This window comes from Alligator sinensis, unplaced genomic scaffold (genome assembly GCF_000455745.1).
Source record: "Alligator sinensis unplaced genomic scaffold, ASM45574v1 scaffold1039_1, whole genome shotgun sequence".
NCBI classification, from domain to species: Eukaryota; Metazoa; Chordata; order Crocodylia; family Alligatoridae; genus Alligator; species Alligator sinensis.
Genome location: NW_005843127.1, coordinates 107,059 through 121,260, shown reverse-complemented (window position 1 = coordinate 121,260; position 14,202 = coordinate 107,059). Strand labels below are relative to the sequence as shown.

Sequence of the window (14,202 nt, the reverse complement as noted above, 5' to 3'; positions counted from 1 at the left end):
GAGCTGGGGAAGTGGGCAGGGCTGGCGGGGGGCTCCCCCATGGTCCCCTCCCCCCGCCTCCAGCCCCACCTTTACTCACAGCACTGGAGCCTGGGTCCAGGTCCCTGTGGCTGGCACGCTGCCTGCCCTGCAGGGGAAGGCAGTGTGCTTTAGCACCAGGGTGAGGGCCAACCATAGAGACGCTCTGGCAGCCAGAGCATCTCTGTGGAGGACCCAGCCTCTGGTTGCCTCAGGCCATGGTCCAGGACTGTGCCCTGCCCCACTTTTTTCTCTGTGGGATTTTTTGACCTCTGGATATCCAAGGGTCTAATTTTGACCCCGCGCTGCAGATTTGCAGCTCGGGGAACATTTTCTCATTCCTGCACATGCCCCTTGCAGTGAATCAAATGAGTTTATGACACTTCAAGAGGTACATGGGGGCTTGTCTGGACATGCCCAGGGCTGGAAAGGACCTTGGAGATCATTGAGTCCAGCCTCCTGCCCCAGGGGCACGAAGTCTGCTAGAGTCAAATGATCCCAGTAAGATAAACGTCCAAACATTTCTTAAAGGAGTCCAGAGTAGGTGCTTGCACCACCTTTGGAGGCAGTCTATTCCAGGCCCTGGGTACTTGAACAGTAAAGACGTTTTTCCTTATGTCCAGCCTAAAACATTCTTGGAGAAGTTTGTGACTGTTGGACCTTGTCATCCCCTGGGGCACTCTGGTGAATAGGTGTTTCCCCAGATCCTGATGCACAGCCCTGATGTACTTATAAACTGCCACCAGGTCACCCCCGGGCCTGTGCTTTTCCAGACTGAAGAGTCCCATGGCTCTCAGCCTCTCTTCATGAGGCCTGTTTTCTTGCCCTCTGATCATGCACGTGTCTCTCCTCTGGACTCACTCAAGCTTCTCAACATCCTTCTTGAATTGTGAAGCCCAGAATTAGATGCAGTACTCCAGCTGTGGCCCCACCAAGGCCGAGTACAGTGGGAGGATGACATCCTGAGTTTTACTTGAGAAGCATCTATGGATGCAAGCCAGAGTTTGGTTTGCTTTACCAGCTGCAACATCAAATTGATGGCTCATGTTCATCTGGTGGTCAATCATGACCCCCAAGTCTCTTTTGGCCATGGTGCTAGCGAGTGTAGCACTGCTGAGCCTATCAGCGTGCTGCAGGCTTTTTTTTTCTCAAGGTGGAGTACCTTAAATTTGTTGGTATTGAATGTCACCAGGTTTGTATCCACCCACTTTTTAAGCCTATCCAAGTCAGTCTGCATCACCAGCCTATACTCAGGTGTGGACGCTCTACCCCAAAATTGGTTGGTACCAGGGGAATCTGAGGCAGGAACCAACACCTGTGACTTCAGTGGGATCACCCCCCTTAAAGGAAGAGGATAATTCCCCCTACTTATTTCGGGAGGGTGAAACTGGCTCAATAGTGGGACACATGAGGCAATATCACCAATTTCCTCCAAAAGGATGACACTGGATCAAGATTTGGATTCATTTGTGTGCAGCAGCATTCCCTAATTCATAAATGAATTACTTACTGACTCATGTGGATAAGTAAATAACTCCTCCTAAAACCAGAACACACCACACCTGTCCACCAGGTACGTCACTCTGAAGCTGTGGGGGTCCTAACTGCACACGGGACTAGAAGGATGCTGGCCACACCCAGCTAGGGCAATTCTACATTCCCGTTCATTTCTCCAGACCTGCCTCCTCTCCTATGCCTTGAACTTGCATTCAGTTGGGTTCCCTCTGAACTCACTTCAGTTCATTTCTGAACTGCGCACAAAAACTTCTTAATGATCTGCCTCCACTTTCCATGGGGCTTCTCAGAGGCTGCAGCACAAACAGGACATGTTTTTAATAAGACCCAGATCCTATCTCAATTGTTGCCAGGCAGAGCAGGTGCCAAGATGTTAACAATGCCCATCATACTACAACCTGAGGCCTAATGAGGAGTCAGGCGCTCCTTTGCTGGGGCTGCTTATGCAAGGCATCCGATGAAATCTCCTTTGTTGAAGTCAGGTGAGGGAGGGCCCAGCATGGAGCCTCCCCAAAGTCACTCAAGGGAAAGTCACACACAGCCCAGGGCTTTCCTGACAGGGCTGAAACAGGGAGAAAGGAAAATCCAGCCCAGGCCAGAACACCAGCGTACTCAGGTCAATGACCTGACCTCCCACCTTAGCCAAACGTTACAAACCAGCTACCCTAATCTGCTATCTTTGTTGCAGCTCAGGCATCAGACAGGTTTGGGGATCCAAAATGTCTGCGAGACATCACTGGTCACCTAGTTCAGTACTCCACACCCCTCCTTATGCATATTTTCAGGCCAAATGGACTAGTACCGATTCCATAAAACAGTACAGTATTGGCTGCCTAGTTTATTACTTAGTACCTCTGGACACTAGATCAGTGGCCAGAAACCCAGAATCCAACAAGCTTTGCTGTCAGTTGATTGATTGGCCAGGTAGTGCAGCACATATTCTACTGAACCAGGGATAGGCAACCCTTTAGTGCTGCAAGCTGCCATGGGCTGTTAGTCCCCTCCTCAGTTTCCAAGATGCCTGCTGCCACCACCTCCGCTCTTTGTGGTACAAGCAGCTGATTCCTAACCCTAACACCCGGGGTGCAAGAGCATGGGGCTGAATTTGTTGGTGATGGTAGGGCCCTCCTCTAGGAGAGGAGAGACAGCAAATGTGGGGCTGTAGAGGTGGGGTGCTGAAGAGGTGGGCAGCAGTACAACACAGGGTAAAGACATAGCGCACCCTGGGCAAAACTGGACGCAGCTGATAACCTGTTCTACTGCAGGGCAGTACCAACATTAGTGTACATATTGATCACAGTATATGCTGCATAAGGGTGCTGCTACAGGCTACCCACCTCTAGAGGCCTATTAGTGCCTACACTTCCAGTCTCCCCCATATTTAGTAGTTTCGCCCACCACATCTTCATATCAAAATTAATAGGGGAGGCTGCACGGCAGGCAAGGCACACTTTTGAAGAGGCAGGCCACCTCTGCTTTAAGGTCCGTCCCCCACCCCTAGACTTCTCCCAGTTGTACTCTTCCTGAGCCCTTTAGCTCAGGGCCCTCGATTCGGGGCTGCAAGCTCCTGGCTCAGCTCCGGCCACACCCCGTGATCTCAGGTCTAGCAACCACAAAATCCGCCACGTAGGCAGCTAGCAGCCTTAAGTCTGTTTTTTCCCTGCCAGCTCCTGCCTTACAGTCTAGGCAAGCTCAGCCTCGTGTGGCCACAGAACCTACTCTAGCCCTTATCCCTTGTCCACTTGGTGTAATTTCAAGTTCAGGGTGTCCCCAGTCACCCACTTTCAGGGGTCTCCACCTCCCCTACAACCACAACCCAGCTCCCTGGGGAACACAAGAACTACAAAATACAAGCACCCGCCTGGTTCAAAGGACTGTCCCGTACAGGGCTTCCCATGCCCCTAGGTGGTGGGCTCCAAGTAGAAAACAAAACCAAACAAAACAAAAAGTGCCCAGGGTGCTCAGCTTGCTTCCTAAGCAAATCCCCAGCTTCTCTTCACTCAGGGTTGACATCTGAGTCATCTCCCTGCAGTCTGGGCTCTGGTCCTGACACCTCTCAGAGAAGGTCCCATCCCTGGAGGCTTCCACACCCAGATGGCCACCCTGGCCTGAGGATTGGGCTTGTACAGGGCTCACTTACATATGACCCATCTACTTCCGCCCCTGGGTCATCAGGCGCTGCCTGGACCTGGACCCCATGACTATGTTCCTTCAGGTTCCCCTGCAGGTGAGTTTGCCTCAGGCATCACCACGGGGCACAGGGAGAAGAGAAACAGAGATGAAGTGGAAGAAAGTGAGAGTGGAGTGGGGAATCAGCACTAGGGGGATAGGAGCTTTTACCGGGGACAGGATGCACTGGCAAACACACAAAAGGTAAGGGAGGGCAAGGTGGAGTGAGGTAGTGATGGAGGGAAGAAGGGCTGGATACCCCTGGACAACCATTCCCACTCTGGTAACTGGTAGGGGCCTTTTTACACAGAACAGATACCTAAGCAATGAAAAGAGCCCAGGAGTCTGGCTTCCCATCTCTGCACTGCTTTAACCATTCAACTCCACTCTCCTCTCACACAAGGGAGATTCCCCGAGTCCGACTCTCAGCCGCACCCTCCAGATCCCACTTCCCTCCCACACCCAGCTCCTTGTTCTCACGTCCACACAGCTCTGCTGCACATCGTTTTCAGCCCTGTGCTCAAACCAGGGAAACATGCTAACAGCTTTCCCAGCCCATCTCACAGTCATGTAAAGACAAGAGACAGCAGAGCATCTTGGTACCCAGGGTGGCAGCGACACATAAGACAGTGCAAGCTTCTCTCCTGCCGGCAGTGGTGTGCAGTCAGCCACCACGGTGCTGGTGGCTGTATTTAGTGCCCTCAACAAAAGGGATCTCTGGTCATGCACACTGTTTTACCAACCCCTCCCCTCGCCCTTCCACTCCTGTTTTAAATGACAGGGCTTGACAGCTCTCCACCTGCTGCGGGGCCTGGGTTGCTTTTACAAGCACAAAGGCAGGCCTCAGGGCTGAGAAATGAGACCTGGAGCCAGGGGGGAGCCTGTGGTGGGGCAGGACCCATATGCTCTGCACAGCGCTGTGACCAGATGTGGGAAAAGCCCATGGGTGAGAGGTCACTTCCCCGGCGCTCCCTCAGGCAGTCCCACAGTTGCAGGAATCTCATGCTGTGTTTGGGATGCAGCTCCCCCGGGCTCCATGCCTGCTCCCAGCCAAGTGCCCAATGCCATGCACAGCTACAACCTTCATTCACATCTGCTCCACCCTCTCCTTCCCCCTTCCCTCTGCCCCCTCCCCTCAACAGCCATGGCCTTTAGAGCCTTTAGAGGGATTGTGGGCTATAGGTAGGAGCCAAGCACAACCAAAGACATGGGGCTTCAGAGCTGAGCCTCTGTCTCTGCGGGACAGAGACCAGGTCTGTGAGCCCCAAGAGAGCAGGGCTAGGCTGCGGCAGGGTACACAGCCATGCAGACAGGCCATGCACTCCTGCATCCACTCCCCATTAGAAGACCTTTCCAACTCATGATCTTTAGCTCTCTACATATTTCTATCTCCCAATTTCTTTCCTACTTTCTCTCTTTCCTCCTCTCCCTCTGTATACTCCTATCCATCCTTTTCTCTCTGTTTCCACTTGTGTCCTGCCACTCATCACTCTGTCTCCATCAACCAATTTTTTTAATCCAATTCTTTCTCCCCTACCATATCCTTCTATCCATCTAGTTTTCTTTATCCCCCTAGATCCTTTCTGTGTATCGATTCATTGATCTATACATAAAATATCTTTCTTTCTCCAACTTTTTGTTCCCATTTACCCACCATTTCAGTTCTCTCTTTCTATATCTTTCAAATGATTTGTCTCTCTCTTGCACTTGTTTTTGTTTTTTATTATTTACCACTCTCTCTCCTTTTATAAATATCCATCCATCTCCGTGTTTCTCCCCTGTATTCCTTGGCTGGCAGCTATCCAGCCATTGCTTACTTACAGCTGAGTTTCTCTCTCTCCTATGTCTTAATCTCTCACTCTCTCATACACACTTTGCCCTGGGCTTGGCTGGCATTGCTAATTCTCCCATCAACAATGTCAGTTGCTTCTAAGGAGGCTGATCCAGCTGAGACAGACTTAGGACACCCCTGCCTGGCAGCAGTGCACTGACAGAAATGTTTGCATTGTCTCCAGGTCCCTTACTCAAAATCAAGCCTTGGTATTGAGGGTCCTCATAACAGGGTGATGCTGGTTCTGAGGGACTGTGCTTTCCTCTGACCGAGCCTACCCCCAAACCACCTACCCACTGGGATATGAAGCAGCCCTTGTTGCTCTGGACTTCCAGAGCCAGCTTCAAGCAATTCTGCTCCTCAGTGTGCAGCCAGGACAGCAAGAGCTACCCTGTCTATAGTACTTTGGAGCCATTGCAGCTCCACAGCCAGGCATTGCCATCTCCCTAGCAAGAGGGAGATCAGAGATCATCAATCTGGGATCTGCTCACAAATTCTGATCTATTGGGCACAGCCCAGGCAAGAGAGATTGGGGCAATCACAACCAGCACTAAATGGAGGTGAGTCCAAGCAACATAGGGAAGGGTTCAACATAGACTATGGGTTGAAGGGAGGGAAGAGCAGAATGAATAGGGGGAAAGACTGACCAACTGCATTGGGCTAATATTGTGATAATGGAAGTGACTGACTGAATATGAGCTATGTGGCAGGATTTGGGCAGTTAAATCACTGAAGCCCTCTGAAAAGCCCAGCACAGATTGTGTTGTTATTGGATAGGGCCACAGACAGTCCGAACTGTGCACTTGTATCTTGTGGCACTGTTGGTCTGGCTGTGCAGAACCTCAGTACAATTACATGTGGGTGCAGGATTTCCCATGCAACATCTAGTTGGCAGATCTGGGCATGGAAGATTTAATTAATTAAGTAATACCCATCAAAGACACTGATGAGGAATTCCTATATTTCAGGTTTTTTCCCATCCTTGTCTTCATTTTTCTTGCTTAATGCAGATTTCAAAAGAACAGAGAAGTCATGAAGCAGCTGCAAAAAACTCAGTTTACCTTTCTGCCTCCCTGGTTTCTCACTTAGTTTTCTCTTCTCCCATCCTGTGTGTATTTGTAATGTTGTATTTTGGAGTATAATACCATCCAGAGGCTGCTTTTGCTGTCTTCTAGGAGTTCAGTATATTTGTGAGACTCTTTGCCTCATTTTAAAACTCTGTAAGGTTCGTGGTGCTATCAGAGAGATCAGAATAAAGAGGAATGAGACAGGATGTGAGGATGGAGGAAAAGTAAAAGCTGGAACTGAGTAAAATGGACTGAGCAAGAATATGATGAGTGCTAGATCTGGGCACACTGATAGCTGTTGGCCACTGAAGGACATGTAGGGGTTTGAGTGCTTTTTTTAGACAGCTCCTGTTCTCAGCAAAATGGGTCCTCCAGTGGAGTGAATGCAAAAACAAACTTTATTGACATTCTAAAAATATGAATATTGTTAGCAAATAAAGAATAGCAACATATATCCAAATGTAGAATGGTTCATAATTCGGTTAAAGTTCTACATCAGTGTTTCCCAACCTGCGGGTTGTGACCCAAAAGTGGGTCACAAGAATATATGAACGGGTTGCAAACCAATTTTAAAACTGTATTCTCCTTTAAGGGAGAAAAATGTGGAAAACTGGGGTTTCCCCTTGCAAGCTGCAGAGCTCCAGTCTGCAAGGGACTGCTTGGGACTGGGGGAAGTAGGGGGCACCAATGGAGGGGGCACCAATGTGTATGCATAGGCATGCATGTGGCAGCCAGGCAGTGAGGAGTAATGGACAATAGAAGGCCATGCTGCCCTCACCTCCTCCCACTGCTGGTCAGTCGTAAACCGTGGCCAGCTCCATCCCGACACCATGACCTAGCTGCTGCTACCACTTCCCTGAGGCTGCAGCTCTACCCTGGAGGGGAGGTGGCATGGCAGGGAAGTGCGGGTGGCCTAAGAGGAGTGGTGACAGCATCTGGGCCATGGTGGAGGGATAGATCCGTGGACAAGCACTCAAGCAGCTGGTGGCAGGAAGAGGTGAGAACAGTGCGGCCCCACCCCTGTCCATTACTCCTTGAGCTGCTGGTAGCACAGCTATTGCAGGGGTCCCATCAATGGCCACAGTATCAATGAATATCGCTGCCTGGGGTGAGGGGCAGTGGATTGGGAATGAGAGGCACCAGCAAGTGTGGAGGACTCTGGTTTGGGAATGAGGGGCACCACCACGGGTGGGGGAAGTGGGGCACTGTGCTTTGGGAGTGAGGGTCCCTGGCAGTATCAAGGGCCTGTTTTCAACTTACACTATTTACTGAGTTGGGACTAGCCATCAATGTTTAAAATTGGGTCCTGGTACAAAAAAATGGGTGAGAACCACTGGTGTTACATGGATGCTTTAGACAAAAGGATGATGCAGATAGACACTGTTTTTACCAATGTAATTCTACAGACCCAAACTATGGTCCAGGTTCTTTGACCTGCACACTCCTCACTTTGCTGATCTGATCAACCCTAGCAGGGTCACAGCATTTATTCTCAACTCCTGGCTCTCAGCAGGCCCCTTAGGAACACTATATCCCTTGGAAGCCTGGCCAGACAGGTGATTTACTTTCATGAAGAAATGGAATATACTTCAAGTGCAAGGTGATTTCACTAGCTTTTGTAAAACTTTACTTCTCATAGAGGGCCTTTGTACACACCACAAAACTGGTCTTTAAAATGGCTCAAATTCTCTTTTGCACTGCTTTAACGGCACAGCTGTTTATACTGTCAGTGGCATAATGCGCTTTAATGGCATGGCTGTTTATACTGTCAGTGGCATATTGTGTGTTAAATGACTTTGGGACGCAGCACAATAAAACATGTCTGAGGTGTCTTAGTTTGCTACCTTACTGCCATGGAGGGAAGCACTTGGCCCCATGCAGCTCAGGGGCTGTGCAGGCAGCCCGTGCAGGCAGGCCCCCCTGAAAAAAAAAAAAAAAGAGGCGAGCTTGACCTTTTTTTTTTTCCTTCCCTGGAGCCTGCCTGCCTGCTTGTGCTGCACAGAGAACCGATGGTTCCTTCCACAGCTGTGGCGGGGCCAGTGCTTCCCTCCGCAGCTGGACTGGGGGGAAGGTGCTTCCCTCCGCAGCTGCAGTGCCACCTGCAACCTCCCAGGCTGGGTGCCTGTGAGCAGGTGCCACCTTTGGGGGAAGGGGGTGCCACTGCCACCACGGAGGGAAGCACTGGACCCCCTCTCCAGCTCAGGGACTGCTCAGCCCACCAGCAGCTCGCCTTCCCTTCCTACTCGCTGGAGAGGCAGGTAAGGATTGGGCCCAACCCTTGTGTATGCTCCACAGCAGTTTATTTCTGTTTTTAAAAACCCACCACTTCAATTTAGTGAGAATTAAACCGAAGTAAACCCCTGTGGCATATACAAACAGCCATACATATCAGCTGCAGCTCCACCCCCATTCGACCTCTATAATTTCTAAGTTCCCCATAGCCAATATCCACAACTCCTGGGGAACAACTGTAACCATGGATTATGGATAACCTGTCACTTTTGTCCATTTTAAATCCAGTTTCCGGTAGTCTAACTGGCCTCTGAAAAATTAGCACCCTCCACCAGAACCACTTACGAATACAGTAATGTGGCACAAGACTGTGATTCTTTTTTGTGTTTGCTTTATTTCTAGGCTAAGAAAATGCAGAGTTTTATACTACAATGAAAATATACCTGCACCTGTAGATCCAAACTTTGAGGCCAAAGCACAACCATTCACTTGGAGGCTCTATCAGATTCTAACAAATAAGTGAATTTTGCTAACTGCCTTGTGACAAGGACATGAAAAGGGCAAGGACTGGATCACTAATACTCTGTATTAGTAGAAGCTGGTCCTGTAAGTAAAAAGGCTCTCATCTTAGAGGGTACCCAGGTACTGCCTAACCCCTTAAGCAGCTGAGGTTGGGTGCCTCCCACCCTAACCTCAGCACCATGGACTGTCCGTTAGGCCTGTGCAAATAGGGAACTATTTGATTCAGGTTTGGATTTGGCCAATTTGGATGCCAGCAATTTGATTCAGAGCTCCAAATCAGTTTCTTGCTTCAATTTGGCCAAATCAGCTCTGAAGCTTCAGAGCCGATTTGGAGATTCAGCCATAGGGTATAATGGGGAATCAATAAAATATCTAAAACTTTGTTGTTTTTTGTCAAATATAGATTAAATTTGCAGAGGTGGTAGCCTCTGCTAAGGGAATGAACCCTACGAAGTCTCAAGGACATAGGTGCAGGGGTTCAGGGGAAACTGCGCCCCAAAATCCTGAAAGCAAAAAACTCATGTCACATGTATGTGTTATACCACAGGGGGGTGAAAACTGCAGGGATGCTAGCCCCTGCTGAGGCCCCAAAGTCTGCCATGTTTCAAGGAGATAGGTGCAGGGGTTTGGGGGAAACTGCACCTCAAGCTGCTGAAAGGCAAAATTAGTGACATAGATGACCCTGTGTGTGTTAAGGTGCAGCGGGCTGAAAACTGCATGAGTGGTGGCCCCTGGTGAGGCCACAAAGCCTGCCAAGTTTCAAGGAGATAGGTGCAGGGGTTTGGGGGAAACTGTACCTCAAACTGTGGACAAGCAAAACTCGTGACATGGGTGGCACTGTGTGTGTTAAGGTGCAGTGGGGTGAAAGCTGCAGGTCTGCTAGCCCCTGCTGTGCCCAGGAAGCCTGCCAGCTGTTGAGGAGATCAGTGCAGGGCTTCTGGCTTCTGGGACTCTGCAACCCTAGCTACTGACAGGCAGAACTGGTAACATGGGTGCTTGTGCAACTGACTGCCTCTGTCTTGGGGCAGTTGATTGTCTGTACTGATTCTTTCCTCTCCTTAGTCTGTGGTTTTGTAGGTGTTAATCCTTGCTAATTAATTTGTTATCTAGTCACTACTAGTAGCTAGCTACTATTCATTGAGCTGGTTCCTGAGTGAAACAAGACTGATTGGTAACACAGTAGCTTAGCAGGGAGGCCTGCAGTAGCTTCACCAGACCCCCACCCCCGCCCCCCGGCACCCACCGACAGTTGCACAAGCACCCATGTTACAAGTTTTGTCTGTCAGCAGCCAGAGGTGCAGGGCCCCAGAACCCAGAAACCCTGCACCGATCTCCTTGACAGCTGGCAGATTTCATGGCCTCAGCAGGGGCTAGCAGGCCTGCAGCTTTCACCCCACTGCACCTTAACGCACACAGGGTCATCTATGTCACAAGTTTTGCCTGTCAGCAGCTTGAGGTGCAGTTTCCCCCAAACTCCTACACCTATCTTCTTGAAACTTGGCAGGCTATGTGGCCTCACCAGGGGCCACCACCCCTGTAGTTTTGACTCCACTGCATCTTAACACTCACACATGACATAAGTTTTGCTTTCAAGAATTTGGGGTGCAGTTTCCCCCAAACCCCTGCTCCTATCTCCTTGAAACTTGGCAGGACTGTGGCCTCAGTAAGAGCTACTCTACAGTTTTCATCCTGATGGGGCTCAACACACACGTGAGTTTGGCTTTCAGAAATGTGGGGTGCAGTTTCCCAGAAACCCCTGTGCCTATCATCTTGAATCTTAGCAAGCATCATTCCCTCAGCATAGGCTAACATCCCTGCAAGTTTCATCTGAATCAGCCAAAAGACAACAGAGTTATAGATATTTCATTGATTCCCCATTATACCATACGAATCTCCGAATTTTTTCTGAACTGATTCGGAAGACTAAAGCTTCCCAAAATTCAATTTGGATTCATAGATTAATCCTCCAAATTGTCCAAATCATCTCTGAATCCAAATCATGATCCGAAGCTTTGCACAGCCCTACTGTCCGTCTGCACTACCTGTCCCTGGGACAGGGCCAGGCAGCAGGAGAAACAAGTCCTAGAGTGAGCATGGAGGCCCTGGTTGCTACCACAGCCAGAGCAGTGGGGAGCATTGCTACTCGCTGAGGGCTCAGGGACTGCAAACTAAGCCCCTGTAGGCCACATGTAGTAAGTACACAAGCTATACAATCGATAGCCCCGTTGTAGACATCCTAACATCATCTCTTACACCTGCCATCATTTCCTAGTCATGGATTCAACAGCGCTACCAAGCACACAAACCCACCCTTCCAGCCTTTTCCAGACCCACTCACTGGGGTGTAGCTACTATCTGTTCACAGAATTGCACAGCCCTCCAGGATTCACCTGCACCAGACACTGCCAGTCACTCTCTGATACCTGTTATCACCAACCTCCTGCCCAAAGGGTCTTTGTCACCCTTGCTCTTTATGTACCAACAGGTGATGCACAGCAAAGCAGCATGGGAGAAGCAGAATAAAGGAAACCAGAGTACTGCTGAGGAATTCATCCTGCTGGGGTTGTCTGGTCAACCACAGTTGGAGCTGTTGCTGTTTATGCTTGTTTTAATAAGCTACATTATAACACTGCTTGGGAATTTCATCATCATTGCTGTCTCCCGGCTGGACCCCCATCTCCACACACCCATGTACTTCTTCCTCAGCAACCTCTCCTTCCTCGACATCTGCTACACCACCAGCCTTGGACCCCAGATGCTGGTGAACTTCCTCAGTACGCGCAAGGCCATCTCCTGGGGCAGCTGTGTGGCCCAGCTCTACATCTCTCTTGGACTGGGCTGCACAGAGTGCTTCCTGCTGGCAGTCATGGCCTATGATCGCTACGCTGCTGTCTGCCAGCCCCTGCGCTACGCGACAATAATGAGCCGTCGCCTCTGCCTGCTCATGGCTTCCAGCTCCTGGCTCAGTGGTATGGGCACCTCACTGGTACAAACAGTGCTAACTATGCAGTTGCCACGGTGTGGCCAGAACCATATTGATCACCTCTTCTGTGAGCTGCCCGCACTGCTCACGTTGGCCTGCACTGACACTTCTTTCAATGAGGCTGAGCTATTTTCTGTCGGTGTGATCGTCCTGGTGGTGCCTGTAAGTCTCATCCTGATCTCCTATGGCTACATTGGTGCTGCTGTGCTGAGGATCCGCTCAGCTGAGGGCAGGCGCAAGGCCTTCAGCACCTGCACCTCCCACCTGGCTGTGGTGTCAATCTTCTATGGCCCCGGCATCTACGCATACCTGCAACCTCCCTCCAAGGGTCAGGGCAAGATTGTCTCCCTGTTCTACACCATGTTCACCCCAATGCTGAACCCCCTGATCTACACACTGAGGAACAAGGAGGTACATGGGGCCCTGAGGAGACTGCTTCGGAGAAAGCCAGGCCTTACAGGTTGGGGTTAGTCAGTTGACCTGGGACCCTGTGTTCCCCATGCCTCCTGGAGCATTTCCCTTCCTTCCATTTCTAGCCCCAAAATATTCCATTTCTTTTTACTCTTTTCAATCCTTCAGGTCTCTTCTATCTCCTGTGACTGATTATATGAAATCAGAATATTAGCCAAAGACTTGATTTTCACCTAAAAACAAAGTTTCTTCCCCCAGGGCAGGAAGACATTGAACCCACAGCCTATTCTCCTTTTGATGTGACTGTGGCAGATTGCATAGGGTGCCTGCCAGTTTAAGGGGAGAAGCAGCTAATGAAGCAGCCTGTAGGTGGGTTCAGAGCTGATTACAGGATTATCTGACCCAGAGATGCCACAGGGGGTGGCTAGGGCTTTTTAGAAATCTGATCCAGGAGGAGGGCTGAGCTTAAGGGAAATATAAACCCAGGCCTTGAGCAGGGCTGGCAGTAAGATCTTGGACCTGGTTCAGAGAACACCTCAGCAGCATGACGTTAGCTCTAGAAGGAAACGTTTGAAGCAGTCTGGAGGTTTGGGAAGGAACTAAATGGGTGGAGGAAAGTTCCTAGAGATCAAGGAAGGGGTCCAGGTGAGCCCAGAAAGAGGGACCAAGAGTTTGGGACCTATTGTGTGCTCTGGGTAAACCCACAAGGAAGAACCCAGTATCTAATATTAGATACATCCAACTAGAAATGTCTGGTTCAGTGCTCTCCATGTATTTTGTCACTGTCAGGGACAGGATGTTGGGCTGAATGGAACATTAGTCCAGCCAGTATGGCACTTGTCATGTTATTATGTTATGTTGTCAAGTTGGAAGGGACATCAGAGTCATCCAAGGTCATCTGGTCCAAACGCCTGAATGAATGCATGAATGTTACTTTTAATCATCCATGTCTAATGACACTTATCCAGCCTGTGCTTCAAAACCCCCAAAGGAGGAGACCTCAAAACTTCTCTGGTCAGTCTATTCCATGTACAGTTGTATGTATTGATCTCATTCTGTTGTTCCTAGTGCAGCTGTAACTGTTCTAGCCCCACCCCACAGCCTCAAATCCCTTGAGAGCCCCACCCCACAGCCTCAAATCCCTTGAGAGGGAGCCAAGGCCTTGGCGTCCAGTTTCCAGAACAGGAGCCCTAACTAATAGGCCATTACACAAAAGGTGAGTAGCCCTTCCACTGCTGCCTTCAGCTAAAACTGGATCACAGAAGCCTAAAGCAGGTGAGGAATCCAGCTATTTTGTGGCTTTTGTACAGTCAAATGCAATTACTTTTGGGGACATTCAGAGTTTAACCCTGCAAGTGGGACTAGGTGGACCTAGAGGCAATATAGGATGTCTGACTCCATCTGTTCCCCCGCCCATGTTTCTGTTCTTTTGAGACTCCTTCATCAGCTACCCA

General features: G+C 49.9%; 1 protein-coding gene across 1 annotated transcript; it reads left to right on the top strand.

Annotated features, from left to right (window-relative positions):
• The first annotated feature begins 11,842 nt into the window (after positions 1-11,842).
• LOC102376916 (olfactory receptor 2G3-like) lies at positions 11,843-12,808 on the top strand. The gene has a single exon (XM_006037498.1). The coding sequence runs from the start codon at positions 11,843-11,845 to the stop codon at positions 12,806-12,808; it is 966 nt and encodes a 321-aa protein (XP_006037560.1).
• Positions 12,809-14,202: the final 1,394 nt, after the last annotated feature.